Below are 26,389 nucleotides of genomic sequence, written 5' to 3'. Positions count from 1 at the left end.
GCAAGCACAAGGAGGAAGTCTCAGCAGGCTTAAGGCATCCTCAAGGTTTGCAGAAGTAAAAACAAACAAGAAACTTTAGAGAGAGAGAGAGAGAAATAGGGGCGCACACACACACACACACAAAACAGCCCAATAAGGGGTGAGTGTACTCAATGGGTATGGAATTCTGACTTGACTGTTATGAAAAAATATGAAATATAGAAGGGGAAAAGGAATGGAACAGAGCAGCATGGAAGAGGGCCTGGCTGGCGCCCTGAATAGAACACTCCATCCCACAACATTTTGTTGCCGGTTCCACTTGTTATTATATAATATAATGTGCAGTCCTTCTCCTCCTAGGGAACATGATTGAAGGGTGGTATAAATATACCAAATCATAAAATAAGCATTATTTTGGGTCAGAATGGGTGTTTTACCCCTCTAAATATTTTTCTGCAAGGGTAGGGAACCTAGAGATTATATTCTTCTTCTTCTTCTTCTTCTTCTTCTTCTTCTTCTTCTTCTTCTTCTTCTTCTTTATTTATTTATTTATTTATATAGCACCATCAATGTACATGGTGCTGTACAGAGTAAAACAGTAAAATTCTTCCCTGCCTTTCCCCCATTTAGGCTCCATTTAGTGCTGCACTTTTACTTTAATCATAAGAAGGAGTGATGCTGGTATATCGTTCATAGCAATAGCTGCACATCCTCTTAAATATTTGTGCAGAAAGCCTTGGGCTGATGAGTCCATTACAAATTCAAAATGAAAGCAAACTAGTAAATAAATTAATATACAAATTCCACGGCATGGACAGGAAAAGGCTTAAGTCCCCTTTCAGCAGGATTTATAGGCACAATATTCACTGTGACTTTATCAAGTAGATTCCAATAAAATGTGTGAGAGGGTTCTTTGTGTATCTTAGCCTCTGGAATGCAAACCGTGCAGCGATGACTATGCTAGCAATGCCTAATTAAAGTGTAAGCCCTGGTATCTGACTTGCCAAGTTGATAATATGTAAGCTGTCCCTTGTTTAAAGGCCTCATAAACTCAACCATTTATAGAAGAAATGCACTTTTTACGTGACTTACTGTAAACAGAACTCAAGGTGCAAGCCATTTACTATCCCAGGCAGTTTGGTAATGGACTTGCTGAGTGGTGTCATTTCTGAAACTACTTGGCACATGTTGAATAACGGCCTGCTGTAGTTAAGTAAGATAAGGCCCCACATGATTAAAACCAGGACTGAGTGCTAGGGAGTTGGCTTGTCTTAAAATAAAATTTACAAAAACAAATCTGAATAAATTTGACAGACTCCATAAGGACAAAACCCGAAGTAAATGGAAGACTCATCCCAGAGACAAATTGTATTGCTACTGTTTCACAAAATGGTATGTATGTATGTGTGTTTATACACACACCTCTCCCAATCCTTCATATATTTTGGACTACAACTCCCAACAATCCTGACTACTGGCCATGCTGGCTAGAGCTGAAGTCCAAAACATCTGGAGGGCACCAGGTTGGGAAAAACTGCATATTGTACCCACCCCGAATAATTCCTGTGTATCATTACATGCTATGAAATGCCACTCTTGGGTTGCTCTTCTCACTATTAGTTATACCCTGCTTCTGGATATAAATATAGTTACAGGATACAGTTAAAAAAACATACATTCTCACCTGCACATGACCGTCTTTATTTCTGCCCCCATGCATAGTGGTCCGTATAAAACTGCCTGCATAGCTGCTCTCACTCTCCTAATCCTGTTCCTTGCCTCGCGTCCCCAATTCCTCCTGAAACCCCCAATAAGCATTTTAGAGCACATACCTTGGGAATTGTAGGCATCTGTTTCCTTTGCAATTCAAGGTTCTCCTGACTTCTGAAACACAGCCAGCTTAGCAGATGTGTTACATGCAGGTGCTGACTTGCCATACACTACCTTTAAGAAACAGCACAGTCATGCAGGGGATGGGAGTGAGAGGCTGTGACTTTCTATAATTATTAGGTCTTGTGGGTTTCTTTGTTTTCTGAAAAGCTGGAATGTTTTAGTGATTATTTGTCAGTGACAAAAGTAGATTGTACGTTTTGCTGAAACTCCCAGGATAAAAGTCTAAGCTGTGTAACAAATATAACTGAAATGTTTTGCCAGAACGTTGTGGTCCTGTGCATTTCCCCCACTGACATTTGTTCACCCAGATAAAATTTGCAAACAGAATGAGTAACAAGGCAACTGGGTATTTGCATGTCTACCATACTAGCTAATTATTTTGGTTGTATGCCACAATAGATGGGAGTCTAGAAATCTACTTCCCCATGGCTAGTTCTGAAGAAAAGGAAGTTGTCTGCCATTATTTCTTTAAAAAAAATGGAATGAGCATAAATGGTGCATCCCAAAAGGTTTGTTCATATTGGAGGTCATAATCAGAAGGATTATAGGATACAATCGTTGTGCTCCTTCAAACGAACTAGGCTCTACCCCCTACTGTGCAGCTGACACAGGAGGCTAAGACAACTCCATTAGGAGTGCATATCGCTACTCAGCAGTGGTCTTCAGAAGCAGATGGAGGGCTATTTACTCAAATGCACCATGACTCCTGGCTTATACATGAGCATCTGGGATGTTTCCTAATGTGATGTGATGCACAATGCACTCAAATTTATCAACTGTCCCACATGCAATTAAAGGCCCTGATAAATAATTCCATGGCAAAGGCCTCACAGCCGAATTGAAAAGCAGCAAAGCGTGAGGGGTCAAATGTTTCCGCAGGATTTCTATTTAACAAACACAACTGCTTATAAAGGAATGTCTCTACTGAGTTGCTGCAGGGTTTTTTTTCCAGAAAGCACAACCAACAGAAACAGTGAGCTGAATAGCCAGTGACTTGTGCAGTCCCCGTTTAAAGTGAAATTGTTTTGAATGCACTGTGTAAGTTGTATCCTTGGATGGAGAATCAAAGAGATGCATACCCAACTGGATAGCTAGCTAGATAATGATGCAAAAAAACCCAAGGTGCCGAATCAGTTTGTGAATGTAAAACAAGAACTTCTGTTGACCATAAACCATGTAATCAACACAGTGTGTGGATGCATAGCTACTGGCATGTCTATTCCCTTTGGGAAAAGCAAGATAGTGAGTGTTGGATCATTCCATTAGCCTGCCCTTTGATGTGGGTTTGATTCTCACTAAACTGTGTTCTAGCCCCAAGGATTTTTCCTTCATTGTCTGAAATGAGCTATCTGAAGCAGGGGAGTGAATGAATGCCCTGCTGCTTGAAATGCAATGACAACATTTTCATGAGTAATTGGACATGTCAAAATATAAAGCTGCCTTATTAAAATTTCTTGTTTACAACACTTAGGCAATGCCAGCTTCCCACCCTTCAGAGAAAATGCTCGGAAGAAAAGGAACTCAGCAGGACAGAACACACTAGTTTTCATACAGTTATATTAAAAGTTGCATACCTCCAGGATAAACATTATTTGAAAAGAACACTGCTGTGGTGTCCCTTTAGAACTATGCCTTCCCCAAACATGACATTAAACAAAAGTATTTGCAGCTTCACTTCTAAGCCAGCAACAGATATTTAGGAGACCAGCAATATTTGAAAATCTTCTGTGAATTGAGCTGTGTTTAAGAACTTAGCAGCTCAAGAGTGTCCCAAATGCCTTTAAATATACACGGGGGAGAAGGTCAGCAGTCGGGGCTGCTCACTCCAAACTATTGTAATGATGAAAGACACTGTTCCTATTAAAATGTCGCGATGCCATGCTATGTAGGTTATTAATCTTGGATCCAGAACTGTCACTTGAGGCACAGGTGGACTCAGTGGCAAGAGCACCTTTTATCAGCTTAGGTTGATATACTAACTGCATCCTTATCTGGACAGAGATAGCCTAGCTACAGTTATCCATGCTCTGATGACCTTTCCTCCAGATTACTGCAATGCGTTATACATGGGGCTGCCTTTGAAACAGTCCAGAAACTTCAGCTGATACAGAACAGCACAACAAGATTGTTAACAGGGACTGGCCAACAAGACCACATTATACCAGTATTTTCCAGGTTCTCTGGCTGCCAGTCCAGGTCTGGACCCAATTCAAAGTGCTAGTATTTTTCCCCTATTGTGAATATCAACAAAACAGAACAGAAAATACACTGTGAAAACTAAAAAACAATCCATACATTAAGTATATAAGATTATCGTCATTTCCCATCATATGTACCGTTCATTAAAAAAAGAAAAGAAAAAAGAGGGAGTTATACAAAGGTTTCAAGAAAAGCAGACCAGTTGTGTATTTATCCACTTGCAAGTTGCACCTATATAACAGCTGTTCAAAAATTGATGTTATTAGGTTCTCAATCCATTGCACTATGGGAGGTGTACATTTGTCCTTCCAGATAGTATAAGTCTTTTTGCTGAAGATCCAACTGCGCTGACCATGTGTTAACTTCCGAGAGACCGGTATATAATTTAGGAGAACGTGCACATTGATCCGTATTATGTTGCTGTTTTATTCTTTTACAATGTACAGCACCATGTACATTGATGGTGCTATATAAATAATAATAATAATAATAATAATAATAATAATAATAATAATAATAATAATAACCTCCTTCCAAAAAGGGGCAACTACGGGACATTGCCAAAACATATGAGTTAAAGAAGCATTAGATGCATTACATCTCCAACAATTATGCAAGTTAGAGAATCCCTTATTGAAAAGGCATTGTGGAGTCCAATAAAACCAAAACATTTTTTTTTTTTTGCTGACTAAGACGTAACCTGAGATCCACAGAAGCTTCAGATACAGATGCTAGGGCAACCAGCCATTGGTTAGGCAAGATAGAGCACTCCAATTCTCTATTTCAATCCAGTCTTAAACTATGGCTATCATATTTACTTGCTGCTACTAGATATTTATATATATGGGTCATGGATCGACGTGTCAGTTCAGCTGTTATAAGTGATTCTAACAGTGCTGGAGGCTCCGAAGCTGCAAAAGCAGCTGGACCAAACCTAAATTCCAGCAGGTGTTGCAATTGCAAGTATTACCATTGAGCCGTAGCAGGTAAATTATATTTAACACACTCGTCTAAAAAGGACAAAAACTCATTGTCTTAGCCTATTAATAGATCCGAAGTAAAAATCATCTTATCTGTCCATGTCCTCCACAGAAATGCTTTCCTTCCAATTCTTAAAACTGGGTTTCCCCATATAGTCAATTTTGCATAAGAGAATGGATCAAACTGTAATTGACATGATATTATACGCCATGTCTCTCTAGCAGCCAAAATTGTAAGAGGGGGCTTACTTATTCTGATATTACGAGAACCAAGTGCTATCCATTTGGGAAGAGGTTCTAACTGACCATAGTGGCAGTTCTGAGGGAGCAGAAGAAGACCAAAATTTAGTACAAGCCAATAGGTAACCCCGATGGTACAAAGCTAGGTCTAGAAAACCAAACCCACCTTCTTTAATTGGAAGCTGCATAAATTGGCTGCATGTCTCTTAGCCCTTAGCCTTTACTTTTTTTTCCTCTTTTATGTCCAATACTTGTTTGATATTTTCCTGATTTTTTATTTTTAGTCCATGAGATTTTTAAGTCCTATCTTTCTTTCTTTCTTTATGGTTGTGCTCATAGCTCTCTTATTGACGTATTTCCTGTATTTTTCACCTTTTTATTCCGTTTAAACTTTGTAGTTGCACGTTCTTCCTCATGCAAATCTGATTCTTCTGAGGATGAATTTGCTTTCAGTTCTGCACTCATTTCTGTTACTTCTTCTTCTGGAGAAGAACTCTCCCTAAAGAGTTCTTTCATCCCAGATTTGTTGTAATTATGTATGTTTTTCTCTTATGTATTATCGTCAATTTGAAGAGAAAGCCCCAGTAATATCTGATTCCTTCTTCTCTCAATTTTCTTGTGTAGGTGCTTAATTTTTTTCTTTTTTGTAGTGTCCCTGGATCTAAGTTTGTAGAAAAATCACAGGCTTGTCCATAAATCTTTCCTCTTTCATTAATCTTGTTTCCTTCATTATCCTCTCCTTTATGGAGTAATTTGAAAATCGGACCATTATGTCCCGTGAAAACTTTCTATCTTGCCTTCTGGGTTCTAATGCCCGATGTGCTCTCTCCATGTTGTCGATCTCCATTTCACAAGAAGGGATTAGTTCTGTGAGCCATTCTACTAAAAGTTCTATAACAGAATCTTCTTCTGCTTTCTCCATCACCCCACGAATACGAATATTTTTTCTACGATTTCTGTTAGATATGTCCTCACACTTTAAACTATTCTCCTCAATTAATTTTTTTAAAGATCTAATTTGTACCTCATGTGTAGCAAGTTGGTCACTGTGTTCAGCAACTTTAGCTTCTGTTCTATCAATTCTCTCATTCATCTGTCCAAGCTTCTCATGAAGTATTTCCTTCCAGGCAGTCATTAGGCCTTGTTACACCTGCCACTTTCCCCTCCTAAATAAACTCCCTCCACATGGTGGCTAAAAAACAAAAACACTATTGGCACCATTTCCTAAATTTGCTCTCTGCTCACACAAGGGAGAGTGCAAATTTAAGGGGAAAAGTGGCTTGGTGGGAGTTTAAACCTTACCTTGATATAAGTATGCAGGATCAGGGCCCCACATGCTTACATTCAGGTAAAAAAAAAGGTGTGGGTCACCTGCATGCTAACTAATGTTGCATATAGTATAGCCCTCAGAAGGAACTGCAATTCTATAAGGAAAGAAATATCATATTTCACAGGATTTTATAGAAGTCCTGATTTTTGAAGGGGTATTAAACATAATATAGGTTTGTAGTGTAGATGATATGTCCTGTGAATCATCTAAATCAACTCTAGGACAAAATCTCCTGTACTTAAGTCAATAATGGCAAATGACCATTTTGAGACATAACAAAGAAGGTGATTCTCCTGAATTTTTAGGCAGCTTCTTATATCACCATTCCAGTCTTGTAGTTTCCCCTACTTCAAATGTAACTTCCTGTGATATAAGACTATTTCTTCCAAGTCTATTTTCAGTGGATCTGATAAACAATAATTCTCCTCCTAATCAATAACACAGCACAACCACTTAGGTAACGTTACAAACCTTAACCAGTTTTATACTGGTTTAACTGTTCCAGCTTCACAAAAGCAACCCTGCAATCGTAGCTTTGTGTGGTGAATTCTGAGAGCAATTCTGTATCTCTCTGAGAAAAATTTCTAGCAGAGTTTGGGGGAATGCTGTGATAATTCATATCAGCTTAACTTTGAAGTGTAGAGAAAAGGGAACACCTTTTCTCTATACTAAATGTTCACAGCCCCTTAAATTGAACCTCTCTTCATATGGTTTGTCATCTTGACCTCTTCCTATTTTCATAGCTCTCCTGACCCTTCCAATGTGTCAACAACCTTCTTGAATTGTGACATCTAGAACTGATATATAGCAGAGCTCATGTCTGTGGGGGACTCTTCCACTGACATGGCAGCTTGAAGACCTCAGAAGGTGTCACAATACAAGAATGCAGACTGGGCTATTTCTGCCTTTGGGCTGATATACCTTCTTTGGAATGGCTGTGCACAGAGAGAAAGTATATATGAGCACAGGCATTTTATATGTGCCAATAAAATCCTATACAAATCCGACTGAAATAGATTTTGAAGAGGAAAGGAAGGGGAAAATAGCCTAAAAGGGAGTCAGGAAGAGCTCCCTAAAAACATCTGGAAAAATAAAAAAAGGTCTTCAGTCACCTCTTAAAAGAGATGAGGGAGAAACAAAGATGAATATCTGAAGGAAGTGAGCTCAGTCCTAAGGGGCCCAACTCAGCAAAGGGCCCATCATTTGCTGACTGAGAGACAGCAGCAAAGCACCCATGAGAAGGCAGGCAGAGGACTGTCTGCACATCCATGAGTTTTTAGTTACCAGTTTTGCTGACAACAGGTTTCCCACTTCAGTAGCTTGTGTAAAATTAGCAGGGCATCAAAGGGCGTTTCCTCAGTGAGTAGGTATCCTGAGATTTACTGCACCAATAGGTTAAACTAAAAGGATGAGGATGGACGAGACCAAAACTAAATTTGATGAGAGTCAAATGTAGAACAAAAAAACCCAGCAATGCTTTGAAGACACACAGAACCCTTTGTACATGCCCCAAACTGTGTTGGAACGATTCCCAGAATGCAAGACACCAGCCTTTAAAACACAATTTACCCATCTCTGTGCTATTTTGACTAGCTTTCAGTATAACCATAGAAGAGATTTAATCAGAAAAGAAAGATTTAAACAACACTGGGAAAATTTGCAGCAAAAGGTTGCCCTCTTGCAGCGTGTTCTTTTGGTCAGCTGAAGAAATAATGCCAGTTGATGTGTAGCTTGAAGTCTATAAGAATTTAGGCCAACATCATTCAAGGTTAAGTGACACTTTAAATAACATTAAATTAGCTGCTGACAGTTGGATAGATAGGTTGATGAGTGATTGCATTGGGGTCCCTATAATGACTACAAAGGGCAAGAAACCAATTCTCTGTGCATATAAACGTTTTCCAAAAGAAATACGTAAACTGTGGGCAAAAATTACTGAGAATCCAGGCCCCAATCAGGTTGCAAGACCCTTATACCGTTTATTTATTCATTTTGGAGAAAAGACTTTGTTATGTGTGCAAAAAACTAGTATTTGGGTCAACTCTATAGAATGTAAGCTATAGACTTGACCCAAATATACCTGAGATCATGAAAAAAGCTTTAATTTTACTTAGGGATGAGAAATGGGGAGGAATTTAGAGTTTACACACATCAAATTCAAAAACCAGAGTGAAGGGTGCACTGAATTTTGATTGGGCCCAGTTTTGGGCTCATCGTGTGCTCAACAGATGCTCTCATTAGAATATTCCCCATCATGTTTTAAAATGAAAGTAACTGAACTTAGAAATCTGTAATTAGCACCATCTTACAGAACAAATCAGAACAAGTTTACTGAAGTACTCTATTTACAACAAGAGTGAGTTTACCCCCAGGGCTTGCTTTACTATTTTGTTTCAATTTTCATGTAATTTCATCCATCACTTTTTTTCAATCCTCCAAAGATGATGGATAAAAAACAGAAATAAATACGACCAACTGTTCACAGATGCCTAAGGGAACACATAATTTTGTTATAAATAATCCTTGGCACAAATCATGGAAATGCTATCTGAAAATTGTTTGTTGAATAGTTTATGAATAAGGGCTTTAGTTTAACATTTGCAAATAAGGTGTAGTACTCCCGGTCCCCCCATAAGTTGGAATCCAATCCTTTAAGAAACTGAACAGACGTACAAACAGAAATCAAGGTTGCTTTAAGTTTCTGTTCAAACAGGAGCCCCGTGGGATGCTGGCTTTTTATTTGTATGTTTACATGGAGCAGAGAGCATGCACAAAAGGTGACACATGTTTAAGAATTCTTTTTGTAAAACATCACTGGAGGTTTGATTCCCACTTCATGATTCACCATAAAGGAAAAAGGTGAGCTGGCAATGGTTATACAGACTGAATGGATAAGTATTACAGATATATGTTTAGTAGTCCTCTCTTTATTCATCTAATAAAGAAAAGGAACCATACTGTAATCCAATCATGCATTTTAAGAAAATACAAAGGTCAGAAGTTACAACTGGACCATAGAAAGATAAAACTTAAGATATAAAGATAAAAAGGAGCTCTATTATGAAGTATGATAAGTGGCAGTATTAATAATAAAGCACTATTAGGAATTTATTTTAGTGGTGGTGGTGGAGAGGATGCAGGGAAAAGAATCTGTTCCAATGCTTGCCAGAAGGGGCACTTTCCCAAGGACCTTGACATATGAACTTGTTTCGACTCCTATTTCTGAAGCAAGTCAAGTGGTTGGCATAACTGGCTTGCCCTAAGGCATTCTGGGATACTAGATCCTTCAAAGAATGCCCTCTTTTGTACACAATTGTTTTTAATCTGCTCAGTAATAGCTTCCTTTAATAAAACAGCATGGGGATTTTTTGGGGGAGTATTAATACTTCTTGGTGTCAATCCATGCTGTGAATGGATCCTTCGATTATAAAACACACAGTATAAAAAGCAATGTAAACAGTAGGAAAGCTACTGTGCCCGTATATGACTACAGGTTCTCTTTACAGAGAGTTCACAGTGATGTACTAAGAGATAATATTATATATGACATAACCTTGCCCCATAGGTTGGTATATAAAATTTGATCTCAGTTTATGACAGAAGGGCAGTCTCCTGGAATACCCTCTCCTGAATTAAGGTCAGTTCTCAATCAGCCTTTTGAATGCCATATTTTTGTAGCATTTGAGTTCTCAGAATTCTTGTATTTTCCCTTATGACATACAAGCTATTAACCCTCAGTTACTGTTGCTGCACTGTACTTAATATGACTATGCCAGTGTCCTGTTACAGTACCGGCAGTTCTAAGAATAGACTAAGCAAAGTAACTAACTGCAAGAATGCACTTTCTCCAACCGCCACCCCAGAAAATATAGTTATAAAGCTGCTGAACTGTGCCCCACTCCATTGTATACATTAGTAGTATGTTTTATGCCAAATTATCACTCAAATTACCATGAATGTACAATTCTGAGTCCAAAGGATCATCCAATAAACTCATAACATGTAATACATTTTCAGAAACTGCTAGGGTTCCTGGATCATTGTAATAATTTAATCGTCCAATGGTTAGGTTTCAGTATTATATTATTATTGGATTAGACCATTATCTTCCAGAATTTATCACAAAAAGTTTCAAGAGTAAGCAAAGTTGCACTGTCAATAGAAATTTAGATGTGTTTTTATTCTACTCAAAAAGCAATACTAAAAGGAAGCTTATGTATTATTATACCAAAACAATTTCCGATGGAAAGGCATTTTTACACAAATATGTACATGTGTTAGATGCAAGTTCTAGGGACTAATATTTTAAAATATTATATTGTTTCTTTTTTTATGCAACCATACCATTTGCGCTTTTTATACTGTATTTCGTAATTGTGTTTTTAACCTGTTGGATGTTTTTTGTGGTTTTAATTTTTGTGAACCGCCCAGAGAGCTTCGGCTATTGGGTGGTATAAAAATGTAATAAATAAATAAAATAAAATAAAATAAATAAATAAATACCAGTGAGAGAAAACATTTTTAAATGATATAACACACACACACACACACACACACACACACACACACACACACACACTATAAACGTTATAAACATCTATAAATAATTGCATATCACTCTTACAATTCAAATATATAACAACAATATTAAAAATTATGAAATATTATACAGGTAGTATTACCCTCCTTTAAGTCTTTAGAACAGCAGTCACCAACTTTTTTTTATGTTAGTGGGCACATTTGTAATTTTGAGTGTGATCAGTGCACACTCAATAGCTGCTACGGGGGAGGGTTTGCTTTTTCACAAAATAGCTGCAAAGGCTGGTCATAAAACACTCATTTCCCACAAGGCAAGCTGGTGAGGCTAAAAGAAAAGTAATGTACCGAAGAACCTATCTATAAGAAAGAGGTGTGGTATGAGCTTCAAAACACAAAACCACTCTTTTGAACCCAAATAAAGATGATGCTAGATCAATTTTGTACTGGAACAGTCTACCTGCTTCTTGGAAATTAATGAATGGTCAGCGTAAAATGGATTCTCCATGCCGTTTTGACAGTTAAATGACTGATATTATAATATTGGAAGGATAAACATTCATCTCCTACAATGGATTATAATGCTTTCAATATCTGCTTTCAATATATTTCAATAGCGTATAGAGGCTACCTTCAAATAGAGACTTATTTGGATATCTGGTCTGCTCATGAAGCTTATGTAAAATTGTTTAAAGGGTATATTTTCATACATGCATTTCATATGTATTCATTGAAATGAGTATATAAAAGTCTATTTATGCATATATCTTTCCCCCCATTTTTCCTTTTCCCCCCTTCTTTTTTTCCTTTTGATGAAATTTCACAATAATTTAAAAAAAGAAAAGAAAAAATGGTGCTGGAAGGCAACCTGTTGCTATTCTGTATGCCAGCTTCCTAGTTATTTTTTAAAAATAAAAATATATATTCAGAAATAAAATTAAAATCAGGAGGGTCAGGGAGCCTAATGTGTACCAAGAGAGCGACTGAAATGAATGAGACATGAGTTCATCACAACTATCTTAAGTCCTATGCTGGGATTGCAAGATATTGTAAAAATATCCTGCCTGGCTTTATTTATTTATTTATTTATTTATTGCATTTATATACCGCCCCATAGCCGAAGCCCTCTGGGCGGTTTACAAAAGTTAAAAACAGTACATTATTTTTTTTAATGTGTGAAAGCTAATGTCTGGCTTGAGTACAGATATTTGGTGAATGGTCTTCTGATTACAGGCAGAATGTTAATAACCAGTTAATGTCCAGAATCTTAATGACCAGTTACCAACAATGGAAATATAGAACGTACAAAACTGGAACATTACGTAACTTATAAACTGACATATTAAGCTTCTTTGGGATGGAAGTATCAGTTTAAGCCAATGAAGTCCTTCATTAGATACTGGACTTGTACAATGCAGGCAGAGAATGTTTGACAGAAAGTCCTGGGATTGATAAGAGATTTCTTTCTACTTGGCTTTATATTTCTTGTGTATGTTATTTTAAAAATGTAATTAAAAAAATTAAAACACAAGAGTTTGCGATTTTATAAATGTCTGACCTTCAAAGTCAGGTTTCAAGTCATCTATTTAACATGCATCTATTAAAAAACAAAAAACAAATCCAAGGAAATACTTATTTGAAACAGATTAAACAAGCTGGAAATGCAACATATATTTTGGATTTTTTGGCAAGAAATCAAGCAGTAAAGGGAGTAGAGTAATTATGGAGCAGATCAACAAATGTCAGTTAATCATTTGCAGCCACTAATTCTTTATATGGGGTAGTGACAGTAGAGAAGTGGCACACCTCTTACATATATCAAACATAAGTTCCATCCTTTCCTGTTGTCTTGTTGAACAGAAGGCAAACATGGATTATTACAGACTTTAGATGTTTTTGTTCATTTTGAGAATGATTGGGGGAGATCCATAACTATTTTCATGGCAGTTAACAAGACATAGCTACGATCAGCTGCTACCTTCTAAAACTATATTACATGGTTTACTTTTGTCTAAGAGATCATACAGGAACACCTCAAATTTTGTATTTCTTAATTGCTGTGTTTATAAAGGCCCTTGCACAATATCTGCTGAACATGATGAAAGGGAAAGCCAATATGTTTTCCATGTGGCATTATAAGCTTTCAGAGTCATCAAAGCACAAAAATGGTCTCTCTTTCCAGGTTTTTTGTTCTTTATAAATTGACATATTTGCTAATCTAAACATAAGGAAAGGCAGAAGACATATAAAAAGAACAATGAGATTCATTACTCATTTGAGAGGGCAGGTGTGTGCAGCCTTACCTGATCTGTCCTCGCACCAGGGGTCTGTTTTTTGTCCTGTTCATATTTGAGTCAAATGGAACCTCAAAGAACTACAGAAAAGGAAAGGAGAGAGAGAAGAAAGACAACTTTAAGGGATTCCAGAGACCATCCGAACTGTAGAACAGATTGACTGTTTTCGCAGGTGCTTTGGTCTTCACTTGAGAAGATTCCAAAGTGCAACTGAAACAGCAAACTCTATTTTACATTCACTTTGAAAGTCTATATTAACACTTTTGGCATTTTCTTAAAAGGGGAGGGGGGGAGAATTACCCGTAGGACAAAAATAATTAAAAAATAAGCCCACTACAGTCAATCATTTGATGTAAAAGCCCCCTTTCAAGTTCTATCCTTGACAAGTTTGGCAGGGCTTTGTAGATGTGTGTGCATTATGAAAGCAACAACCTTCTTCTCCTTCTGTCCCTATTTTTTTAACATTACACAAACAATCCTTGCTAGTCACATGCTCCTAGTTTTAAAGATTAATGTTGTAAATGTTTTCAAGATCACCCAACTTTGGAAACCTATGACCCACCTGAGAATCAATCAATTCTGACAAATGCTACTGCAACTGCATTCAAGAGAATGCACTGACAGCAGTTAGTGAAGAAGACATGTGGAGTTATTTAACATGGCAGTTCAACACAACTTTAACCACTACCTATCTGAAGAGTTCTGTCATAGTGCACGTTCCCTGCTCAACATTTAACAAGACAAATTAAATAAACACACTATAGCTATTAAAATAAAACTCAGTGCTACAGAGAATGACTAAAGTTTTTATTTAAACATGTAAATGAAAGAGGGATAATGAGCAATATGTTCAATACTTCAGAAGTTGTCTAACTTCAGTGCATATCAACTGCTTTCTATGGAATTAAGTATTCATATGAGCTTCTGTTGAGACCTTGTAACCAGCTCTAGTAACAGAGGACCTAAAACAAGGCAAAGAATCACATTCCCTGATGTCTAAAACCAGCAGAAGGCAGAGCCTACTTTCACAGTAGGCAGCTGTCAGCAGCTGTTGACAGCAGCAAATAGTACAGCAGTATCAGCTAGTTCCTGCATGCTGTTAGTCATTGCTACCAAGTATCTTTTTTCCTATGCACAATACATAATCTTTTAAAAATGTGTCAACTGGGATATCAGAGCAAGAGGGTGCAGGAACTGCGGTGGCAGTAGCACTAACTTGTGCCAGCCATATGTGGGGCAGCAGTCAAAGAAATAGGGCAGGGACTTGACAAGTGTCAGGAGTGGGGGGGGGGAATCAAAGTATCTGAGCCCATTCCTGGTTGAAGGCGGTAACTTTGCCATGGACAGAATGGTGTCTAGTATTTCACATCACTACTGCTTGGAAATAAAACAAAAGATTACTCTTGCCAAAGGTCATTGATATGTTAAGGAAAGCATAATATGCCATGCTAGGTCATCTGTATACTTGGACAATGTACGCAAATAATATATCTTCATCCTTTTAAAAAACTAAAGAATGCTCAAGCTCTACGCAGGCAATTCACTTTCCATTCATGCAGGCACAGTCCTACTGAAAAATCATTGAGACCTCACCAGTTGAAATGGTAAATAAAATTACCTCCTCTATTAATTCTCTCTCTGAAAAACTTTTTTCACATACAAATTATTTCCATGACAATACACTTGACATTGTCATTTCTGGTTAGTGACACTAAAATGAGGGAATATTTCCTAATCTAATAAAAAAAATACTGAGATTTGTCCACACAGTTGGTGCCATAAATAGAATGAAAGAAGTTACTTATTACTTGATAGTTGTGAAAAAACTCATTAAAGGCAAAAATAGGCAAACAGCGCACTTTACCAACAGCAATGAATAATCACCACATTGAGATTTAAAGCTGGGATAGACAAGGTTCTGCCCTTAAAAAATTTCTAAAATATAATGATAGACAGACAGACAGACAATACTCCAGTGCCTGGCATAAAAAGAGATGAATACAGAATTAAATACAAATTTCTCATATAGATATCTCTAATTTTTGAAAGACATCTCTAATTTTTGTTAAAATATATTAAATATATTAAATTCACACACAGCACATTGTTTAAATGCTCCCTATATTCCCTCTACAGACACTGGGTTCTATCCAATGGTTGGGCTAGTGGAAGGCAGCTCATACAGCGGATCACTTTCTCCCCCTCCTCCTCCCCACAAAAACCCTCTCCAGAGAGTTGAAGGATCCCTCTTGAACTGTGAGGGCTGCATTGAAAGGGGGAATTACCTGAAATTGGATGGAAGGATTTTGTGTCAGCAGGCATTCTTAGGGTAATGTATATTTGTGGAAATAGATTATCTAGGCCTTAGGCATAAATCTGGTATAAGGTCATCAATGTGCAGCTTTTGCAATTGTCAGTCTTGTAAAGCAAATTCATACAGAACTGCAGGAGAATTTCGCTTGGTCCACATTTCTAAGTGAACCAACCTAATTCACACACCTCAGACTAATATGCAGATCAGAATATTCTTCACTTCTCTGAATTTTGCAATGCTATTCTTGACTCAAAAATTACATACAGAAATGTATATATTAGCAAAAGAAGATACATACAAAAATATGTATGTTAGGTAATGATGCATGCAGAAAATAAATGCCTGTTTTAGGTGGGTGTTGTTGTTGGGGTTTTTGGTTTTTTAAAAAAAAAAATCACACAATGATGTAGAAATTGAATGGAACAGACTCAACTGAATATGCATGAAACTGACACAGACAAGATATTCGTACATCCTTAATTGGGAGAAAGATACGTTGCATGGTGGTAAAGTTCCTTCCCGTGAGCGTTGGGGTCCAGTTCTCCCTCCCACTCAAGGCTGCTGCAGCTGCTTGTTGTCCCTTACCACTTACAATCTTCAGCCAAAGAAACACTCCAGCTCATCTGCAGGGAATAGGCTGCAGGATGATAAAGCCTCTTGCCGTGAGTGTTGGGACCTAGTCCTCCTTCCTTTCACTAAGGGCTGCTTCTTTTCTCAACTTGCAATCTTTAGCCAAGGAAGCACTGCAGCATTACAGACCCACTTGCAGAGGAATTGTAGGACTCGATGTCAAATTTGACTCTGTAAACCACTACTGTGAAGGTGAAAGGCAAAAAGACCGACAAGTGTAATCCCATATTGCCTAACCTTAGGCAATATGAACTAATACACTGGGGGCCCTCAGCCTGGAGCAAGATACCCCCGTCCTGCATCCCTGACTTGTCCAAGGGCTATAAGGTGCAGGATGGGGGTGGGTGGGTAGGGAGGAAGGAAGATGGTTTAAGTAAGCTGCGTTCCACTCACACAACCAGAGGATACAACCTACATAGCATAAACAGCCTACATTGTACCTTTAAGAACAGTTTTCATTCTATAAGCAAAAACAGCCATATATTCCTGTCCACCAATCTGAAGATCATTAATGGGCATGAAGCAGAAACTCCCATGACCCTCTATTCTACCACAAATGTAGTTTATCCTGTTTTCAGATGTATATTCCTTGCTGCCCCCATCACCTAAACCTAATCTGGTTCAAGGGAGTGAAGGGAAAGCTCACACAACACTGTATTTCATTGCATATCTAACTTTTATTTTATTTAGTACTTTTATATATCAACTTTCTACCATCATGGGACTTAAGGCAGGCAAGATGGAATTCCCAGGTGGTCTTCCATCCAGGCACTGGCCAAATCCAGACCTGCTTATCTTCAGCAAAATGGCTGCATCATGTGCCATCAGACCATGCCCTGGGGCTTCGCTTGTCATAGACTTGGGTACTGGCTGCTATTAAGAAGTTGCATGTGTGTCACAGATTCTGCAAAATAAGACATGATTCCTTAAGTAATCAGGGTGTCTTCAATTATTACATGTCAGCTTTTTATGTACCTTAATTAGTTTGACACCTCTGTCAGATAGTTGGAATAGGAGGAGTGAGTGAGAGCTAATCATCTCTTTATATATGGTATGATTTAATATACATGGCCTTGCAAACAACTTGTGGCTCCCAAGAAGTGTAAAAAGTTGAACATGAAACTAGAAACAGCAATTCCAAATGTCCATGTTGCTGAGCCACAACAGAAGGAATCTCATATATGTCTAGATAGACACGGCCGAAGATGGCAGAAGAGAAAAGTAGTTGGGAGAAGAAGACAAGTTGGAGTGATCTTGTGCGTCTGTTTGGGTAGGAGTAACAGTATGACATAGGGCAGGCCTGTGGAAAACCCAGTTGCGTTGTAGGTTTTAAGTATATGAAGATTTAAGATATTTGTAATACAAATTTAAGTGGTATATGCAGCGTATACAATTTTGCTTTTTCACAATATAATTGATTAACTGCAACTCCCAGTACAAGGACTATTGGTAACATATTCCTTGGGACTGTTTAATGCCATTGCTACAATTTTTTCGAGGCAAGAGGAGAACCTGAAGCAGAAGTGAGTGGAAGAGAGGTCTACATGATTGCATTAACTCTAGTTCTAGACTTGTTTCCTTATTTAAATTACCATTTTATTATTCTTTAAATACATTTTTTTAATAAATAGTGTGTCTGAGAAAAAATAGTTAACACAACCACTTTAGATGCAAATCCATGTCAGTAAGACACCGGTTATCAAACTTTCAATATTGCCCGCCCTCCCCAGATGTTCAAGGGGGGAATCTCATTTCCCTTTAAAAATGTATCTCAAATACTATTCATCTGTAGTTCCAGGCAGGGGGCAAGTCTCAGTTTTAGATTATCTCATTACAGCCTGTAGAGTTTTGCTTGTTTTAGAGAACAACAAATTCAGTAAGACGAAACCTGGATAAATAAATATTTTAGCTGCTCACAAGAGGCCGTTTCCTCAGGAAGTCTGAATGCATCACTTCATTTGGCTGAAGCAGGATATTATCTTCCCTGCATTTTTGGCAATCTAGGCATCAGGAGGACAGACACAGGGTTAAATCTACAGCAACAGAACACCATCAAGTGACATAACTTGGCAGTGATTTTGAGACCATACATAACATTTTAAATCGGTAGAGATAAATATTTAAAACATCATGTTGAGAAAAACCACATTAAATAAGACTTTGTGGTTGATTTCTGTTACAGATCATTCCTTTTGCATAGCTTTCATCGAATTGACAACGTAATTACATTCTGTGGTCCTAAAAGTGTGAGATCAACTGTCATATTACTGTTTAGTGTTATGAATCATATGTTTCACATCAGTTTTCTTTGCACTGGCCTTCACTTGTTATGTTTATGAAAGCATTAAAACTGTTTGAATATGTCATATTTCAGCATGTAAATACAAAATTGATGTTAGAGTAACAAAATCATAGGTTAAATTTTAATGGTTAAAGAGCCTTCTAGCTCAGTGGTTCTCAGTTGGCGGCTAATGACCCACAACTGGGTCACAGCCCAATCTAGAGTAGGTTACATTAGCATTAACACCACAATTTTCTCTTTTTGCTATCAAACTTTGCTGTCAAAATTCTTTGATTGTAAGTAGCCACAAAAATGTCCCTTGAAGAGGCGGGGTATAAATCTATAAAATAAATGATAGAGAAGTACAGAAAAAATACAGATGGGAAAGAAAGAGAAAAAAGAGGAATGATTATAGGAAATGGTAAGGATGCATACAACGGCTCCATATTTTGTGGCATTTGCCAATGCAAGAAGTATAGCTGCATGAATGTGATTCTCACTAAAAACATAATCTAGTACGATGTTCAATTTCTTTATTAGGTGGCTTTTTATCAAAATGCAGGAAAACTTAAACCGATGTTTGAATGTTTCCTCTTTAATTTTATTTTGATTTAAGGCTAAATCACTTCAGCTAAGTAATTGGCAATCAGGCACAAGATTAAATTTGTAAGCAATAGAAGAGGAGAAAGAGAAGGGTTTAAAAGCATTTCTGTTTGGCGGGGGGGAGAGGAGTGTTGTGAACGACAATTGCATACATGTATTCTATCCACTGCATGTACAGATGCCTGAAACATGTCTTTGAACATCCACACTGAGAGGTCATGTTGTGAAATGCACAGATGTAATCGTTACTTGCAACGATCCCATATGCTTCACATTTCCCCCCTATATGAGAGTGCTTTCCATATATGAAAAGTGAAACTGCCCAAAGGATGGGAAGGGGTGGGGGATGTGGAGGATACAGCTGGTGGCTGTCCTTGGAAATCAGTTCCCAGAACACTCTGGGCACAAACTAGTGATAATGCAAATTCACTGGGAAGCTGATAACTTTACTCAGAACAGCCCAAGGTCATCATAGCTGTGCATTCAGTACATTGTTTGTTCTTACTGTTGTGTATAGTTCTCTATTATTCTTTTCCAAGTATCAGAAGTGCCAAAAGTCCCTACTACTTATGCTTCCTATTAAATTGTATAGTAGCGTTTCCGTCGCTCTGTACGTTTGGAGGGCGACAATCTGAACAAGACAGCTCCCTTTGTGTATGGACCACTCTCCACATGATCCAGGACCTTGGAAAATCTCTTCACACACTCAATGAAACTAGAAAGAAGAACGCCTGAGGAGGTCTATAGTCTTGTTTGAATCTCAGCTTTGATTAGAAAATAGTTGATAAGAATAGATGGCAAAATGGAAAATTGAAAAAGCTTTACATTGACATTAACTCATTGAGGATATTTTACTTTTTCTGATACTTAATAGAATCATGCATGTCTAATATTCTGCTTCATAATCCTAGTTTGGTACCAGCTTACTGCACAGATTTTTTTTTATTACCACTTGTGGATCAGTATATTTATTAATATAATTTTTAAACACACAGGCTTGTATCCAATGTTAGGACTCCTTAGAGCAGATCTACTGAAATGAATGGAACTTGTTAGATTAACATTTACTTTCAAAGGGTCTATTCTCCACGTTCTCTCGCTTTGTTAGTGAGGAATCATTCCTTCTATTTCTGATGTGTGGGCTGTGGGTGCTATTGTTTATGCAGCCAATAAGTACCATCCACATCCAATGAGGAGCATCAGTAGGCTTGGAGGAACCCAAAGTTTGCAGAAGTACAAACAATTCTTTAAAACAGAACCCTAAAGGGGTGGTACTCCCCCAAAGCAGCCCAATCATGACTGGTTGTGCTCAATGGCCATGGAATGCTGACTTGACTGTTGAGGGGGAAACCGAGTGCGAGGAGGAATGGAATAGTGCTTCAAGAAAGAGGCATTGGCTGGCTGTGAAGAGAAGCACTCCACACGTCAATATTTCGTTGCAGCCCCAACGTGTAATCTCCAAATAGTAGAACAATGTACTGAGGCTCTAGTGGTACTGTCTACTAATAATAGCCAATTCTCTGTACTACCAGAGAACAGAGACAGAGCAAGTCTTGCCCACACAGTTTCAACAAAGGAGAAGTGTGGGAGACTTTTGGGGATAGGATTAGGGAAGGAGATTGTTTGATTTCAGAAAGGGCACATAACACCTCTGTAGTGAGTTTTAGTGACCAGAAATATGGACTTCACAGAGTTCTAAAATGCTTCTAAGAGACCTGTGTTTATTTTACAGTGAGTAGATTTTAGCAGGCTTTAGTTGATAAGAGCAGGCCTCATTCCCTGGATGAGCCTCTCATAGTTATGTCATCCTTTTCTCATACAGTCTTATCTCTAGATGAACTAGGTTTTCACTCCTAACCAGGCCAATTAGTTTCCCAAGCTGAGATGTTTTGGAAACTTGCGAGGGGGAGGCCCCCCCCCGCTTCTTCTGAGAGAGGGGAGATGCAGCCTGTCAGCTCCTGAGAGGGAGGGAGGCAGGAATCCCGCAGAAGAGCCTATAAGATCCAATACCCAGGCTACATGCTTCGGCCTTGCTTCAAGAGGAACTGTGCAACCGGCCTGGAGAAACTGCTGTGGCTCAAAGGGATGGCTTCCGTCTATCATGAGAGACCGGATAGACACCCAGCTATGAGAGCTTGATTAGCTGGAAGGAGGTGCTAACTTTCTCTGCATGCACAGATTCTGCATCCATTTTCTATCAATGAACTGTCATCTTTTTGCACAAGCGGCTTGTTTCATCTTGATAACCAAAAGAACCTGATTGATGACTTGGACCTGGCAAAACCAGAACTCAGTTCAACACAACCTGCCTGACTTAAATATGTGAATATTAAGCAGAACAAATGGAATTAGAAACTGTTCTTTTGGAATGTCTTGCTCCATGAAGCTAATTTGCTACTTACAGATCTCATAATTTTCCATTTCAGATTTGTGTCACACTAAAAACAAGATCAACATGTTTAAACCATACTATACTGTATAACATAATGCCAAATTGGTAACTTGTAGGTAGCTAAAAAGCGAAGTAGTCACATCCTGGTGACAACATTAGTTACTAAAAGTGTTGATACTGTCAGTTCAGAAAGAAATGTTACCATCTATGGAACTTTGCTGACTTTAATTAACACCTTTTGTGTCTCAGAAGAATAATCACATTCACTGTAGTCTCAGATTTTATAAAATCCAAGGAATTACATCTTGCTATTTTGCCAATAGTAAGATCAGAAATGTAGATAATTACTAGCCCCTAAGATATTACATATTTTGACTTTGCAATTGTTTCATCTTTATCAGACTAAAATATCAAAATATGGGTCATATTACTGCCTCACACCTGCAGTAAGGGACATGAATTAAGCATGATAATCTTCAACAGTGGTCAACAATACATACAACAGCATCAAACAGAAACAACTGTATATAAATCTGGGTAATGCAGATATATCCCTTCCACAAAAGAAAATGGATCAAAGGATATGCATTTCTGCCCTGACAAACAAATGGGACCTTGTTCTGGCTTCCACCTGTATGGTTTATTTATAAGATGCACGTAATACATGTTGATTGCATAGGGCAGCAGGAAATGGAATTAAACAAAAGTCCAGGTTTATGCAAATGAAACAAACACAACATGCAGAAGGCACTTCCTAGCCAAACCTATCTAATTGCTTTAAATAGAATGTCTGACCTTAAAAGTCAATGCGCCTGTGTACAGATGCCATATTGTTCACCTTAAAAACCCAGCATCATGCAGCACCTCTGGAGACCATTTGCCTCCAAAGCACTTCATTGAAATAGGCCAAAAAAGGCAGACACAATCAATTCCAACCCCTTCTGTTTAGCAGTCTCTGTGGCAGTGCTTTCACCAGGCAGTAGCATCTTGCAACTCTCAGATCCATATCAAGCCATAAGGAGGGCAGACAAGCTGATGATTCTTTCAACAACTCTGAAATGTCAAAGTGATATGGCTGGAATTCAACAGGGCCTTTCAACTAATGCTCATGACAGAAACAAAACAGGGACTGTCCAAAAAGTATGTCACACTTAAAACCACTTTTAACTCTTCTAACACAGTGAAACAAGCCTAGCTTTTTCACAAGTCCCCTACCCACCCAAAATAGTATGTCATACATACCCAGTACTTAATTCTAAAGCCCAGTAGAGGTAAGGGCTACCTTTTTAAGGACACACTGAAAATATAGAAAACATGTTTACATTTTCTAAACCATGCAGAGATGGAGCAGAATAGTTAAAGAGTAAGTCAAATGGGGAGGGGATCATGTGAAAGTAAAGTGATACGAACCCTAACAGTGATACGAATGACTGTTCTGGAGAAGCAAACACAGGAGTATGACAAAACAATAGCTATTTATTTTCTTGCTACAAAGACCTGATTCACATCTAATGGTGGCAAATCATGGGCTAATTAATTAATTAACCTATGATTGGCTGGTCTTGCGTGCTGTAGCCAGTTTGAATATGTAAACTCAGATTGGCTCATTCGGAGGTTATTTTGTGATGTGCGAACCAGGACACTGTGACCCTGTTCAGACGACATGCTAATTCATGGTGGTTACACATTTTGAGCTAAACATTATGGCTTAGCATGTTGTATGAACCATTCCAAACATGGTAGACACATAACCACACTTTAAACTTGCTCACTAACCATTTGCTGCAAAGGGTTAGTGGCGTAACCAGGTCTTATGGGTTAATCATGGGTTAAACAACCCACAGTTAACCTACAATTAGTTCTTGGTTGAAATGTAGATTGTTTAACCCACAATAAACCATAGACCCAGTTAATATGTAACGCCAACAAATACTGTGCTAATTTACCCACTATTTCTTGGGGTTGTGTGCCATCACCGTTTTGAATAATTAGTTGTTAGGTTAACTTTGGGTTGTTTAAACCACAATGAACCCATAGTGTCTGTGTTAAAAAATTACAGAGCAATCTCCAATCAGGTCGATTGGAAGTTGTACATTCAAAATAGTTGCATGCAGTGCTGCAGCAATTTGTGTGGTAATTAATCCATAGTGTCTGGGTTCACATGTCACAAAATCACCTTTGGTTGAGCCAATCAGAGACTGCCTATTCAAAATGATGGCAGCATGCGTCGGGCATGAAATCCAGCAAATTAACCCACAATTTGCCACTGTTATGTGTGAACATGCTCAAAATATCAAGCTTTGCTGCATCCTCTCCCTACAATGTGTGACATAACTTATAAATGACCCAAGAGAAGCTCAATAAGTTACAGGACCACAGAGTTTCAGTATAGACACATTTGTGGCATATAACTGTGATGAAAGGATTACTGTATCTACTAGGATAACATAGAGATTAATTTAAATGTGTGCTAGTGGGGAAAGGGAAACAGCTCCATACTGACCATATTAACATCTGTAAGGTTTTTCTAAATAAGCAGATTTCAATGGGAGGAAAAGCAGTTACCCTATTCAGGGGGCATTCCCTGTTATCATGGCCATTTTTGTGTAATCTGAAACCCAAATGGCAAATTTGAGTTGCTGGAAAAACATTATTTACCACAGTGAATGCTTGTATTGCAATAGTGAGTGAGAGAGCTGTGGACATTGGTTAGATGAGTATAATGAGCAACTCTTAGATGTCTGTTCCATCACTCTGATGAGCCACACAATTCCCTATTCTGCATAATTTTAAGGGCTTTCAAAATATCCTTTCATTTTTTAAAAGAAATACAGCCTAATCTAATCAGGATAAGATAGGACAATTGGATGGGTTCCTATCACTCTGTTCCTGGGTCTCTGTCATCCCCCCTTGTCTTCCTTCCACCAGAGTGCTACTTATTCCTTCTCCCTTTCATCACCTTGGCAATTTCTGGTGCAGCACTGAATGAAAGGAGCTGTGCTGTCTCCACAGACAAGCTAACAAGTAATTTATAAGGCAACTCCCATCTTCACTGTAAAGAAAATTGCAATTAGCTTGAAATCATAGGAACATAGGAAGCTGCCTTATATGGAGTCAGACCATTGTTTCATGTAGCCCAGTATTGTCGACACTGGCTGCTTTCCAGCCCTACTGGGAGTTGAAAGAAATTGAGCCTGGGTCCTTCTGTATGCAAAGCATATACTCTACCACTGAGCCACCGCTCGTCCCCTGCCCGATACCTGCCCAACAAGGGAGTTTCCATAATGCTGCAATGCCTGCTTCTCCAAATATGACACACATAAAAATGGTGAAAATAATTTTAGAAGAATGGGGACAAAATATTATATTTCTTACCTTGACCCCTATTAGCACTACTTTAATAAAGGGTAAAATCTCATTTTGCCCTGTATGACATTTGGAAGGCTACTAGTCTTTGTCAAGGACTCATTCAAGGAACAACTGTCTGCTCAGTAATGCCAGCTTGCCTAAAGTTCTGATCCTGAAATTCAAAAGCCAACTCTTTAATCCTCGGTGCGGGTGATAGGATCATAAAGGAGTACAAACTATGATTATTCTCTTATTTCTGCTTTGTGAACCCCTTCCCCCCTTCATATGTTTTAATGTGATTTTAGATTGTAAGCCCCTAGGCAGGGTATTGCTGTTTTATTTGTATATTTTGTACAGCACCAAGTACATTGTTGGTGCTTTAGAAATAAATAATAAACTGTGTAGAATGTTCTGCCCCAAACACTTGTACAACTTCACACTCCATGTAGTTTCCTACGGTAAGGAGGTCAAACATACCCTCCCATTTGAGGATTGCATTAGGAGGACCTTCGGGGCAATTAGAACCCAATTTAAATGAATGGGGGGAAACAATCATAGAATCATAGAATAGTAGACTTGGAAGGGGCCTATAAGGCCATCAAGTCCAACCCCCTGCTCAATGCAGGAATCCACCCTAAAGCACACACATCCAAAGTTATTTGAGGTCTCAGTGACTTGAAACATGGCAAAATTAACGTGCAACACTTTAGCTCTCTTTGTTGATGGAATAGTTAAGATAAGGAGGTACTTTTAGTACTGATTTTCCTGCACAAGGTACGTTTTGGTTGACAAAGATCTCCTGCAGAATTACTGCTCACAGATACCTGTGGCGTTACACCCCACAAGTCAGTTCCCAAATGTATGTTTGCAGTTTGTAAGTCTGTGGTGAGTTTAGAATGTTGGCCTGAGTGGGTGGAGTTAGAATGTCTTGGGAGGGGGAGGAGTGATATATAAGGGAATGACTGAGGGGACTGAGTGAGACTTTTTAGGTACTCTTAGAGTCTTTAGTGCTCTCTGTGTTTAGAGTACTTAAGTTCTGAGAAATTTGAGGGTCAGTGTAGAGAGTGGTGTCTTTGGAGTGTGGTGTGCACGTAGTTGATGTATATTAATCAATACTGATAATAAAGAAAGTTCAAGATTGATTGTGTGAGAAAAAGGAAAGTGTGTATGTGAATGAGTGAAAGGATTGGATGAAAGGTTTCAAAAAGGTTTTTAAATGTTTTATTTGAAACAAAGCTTGTAAACTTTTAAAAATTAAATTTTAATTATTTTGTTTTTAACTACCACAAAAATCCCATGTGTCTGTTTGGTATATATCATCTGAAGCTTACACATATAGCACCCACTCTGACAATAATTCACCTCAGCAC

At 38.2% G+C, this 26,389-nt stretch overlaps 1 protein-coding gene across 1 annotated transcript in view; it reads right to left on the bottom strand.

Moving 5' to 3' along the window:
* LOC134394732 (protoheme IX farnesyltransferase, mitochondrial) overlaps nt 1–26,389 on the bottom strand; it is a 128,855-nt gene that overhangs the window by 33,534 nt on the left and 68,932 nt on the right. Inside the window, 1 exon segment of the mRNA XM_063120416.1 lies at nt 13,461–13,531. Within this exon segment, the coding sequence (XP_062976486.1) occupies nt 13,461–13,531 (71 nt within the window).

The sequence above is a fragment of the Elgaria multicarinata genome, chromosome 3 (genome assembly GCF_023053635.1).
Source record: "Elgaria multicarinata webbii isolate HBS135686 ecotype San Diego chromosome 3, rElgMul1.1.pri, whole genome shotgun sequence".
In the NCBI taxonomy this organism is placed as follows: Eukaryota; Metazoa; Chordata; class Lepidosauria; order Squamata; family Anguidae; genus Elgaria; species Elgaria multicarinata.
The sequence above is the reverse complement of the archived record's forward strand: the minus strand, read 5'-3'. Positions and strand labels throughout refer to the sequence as shown.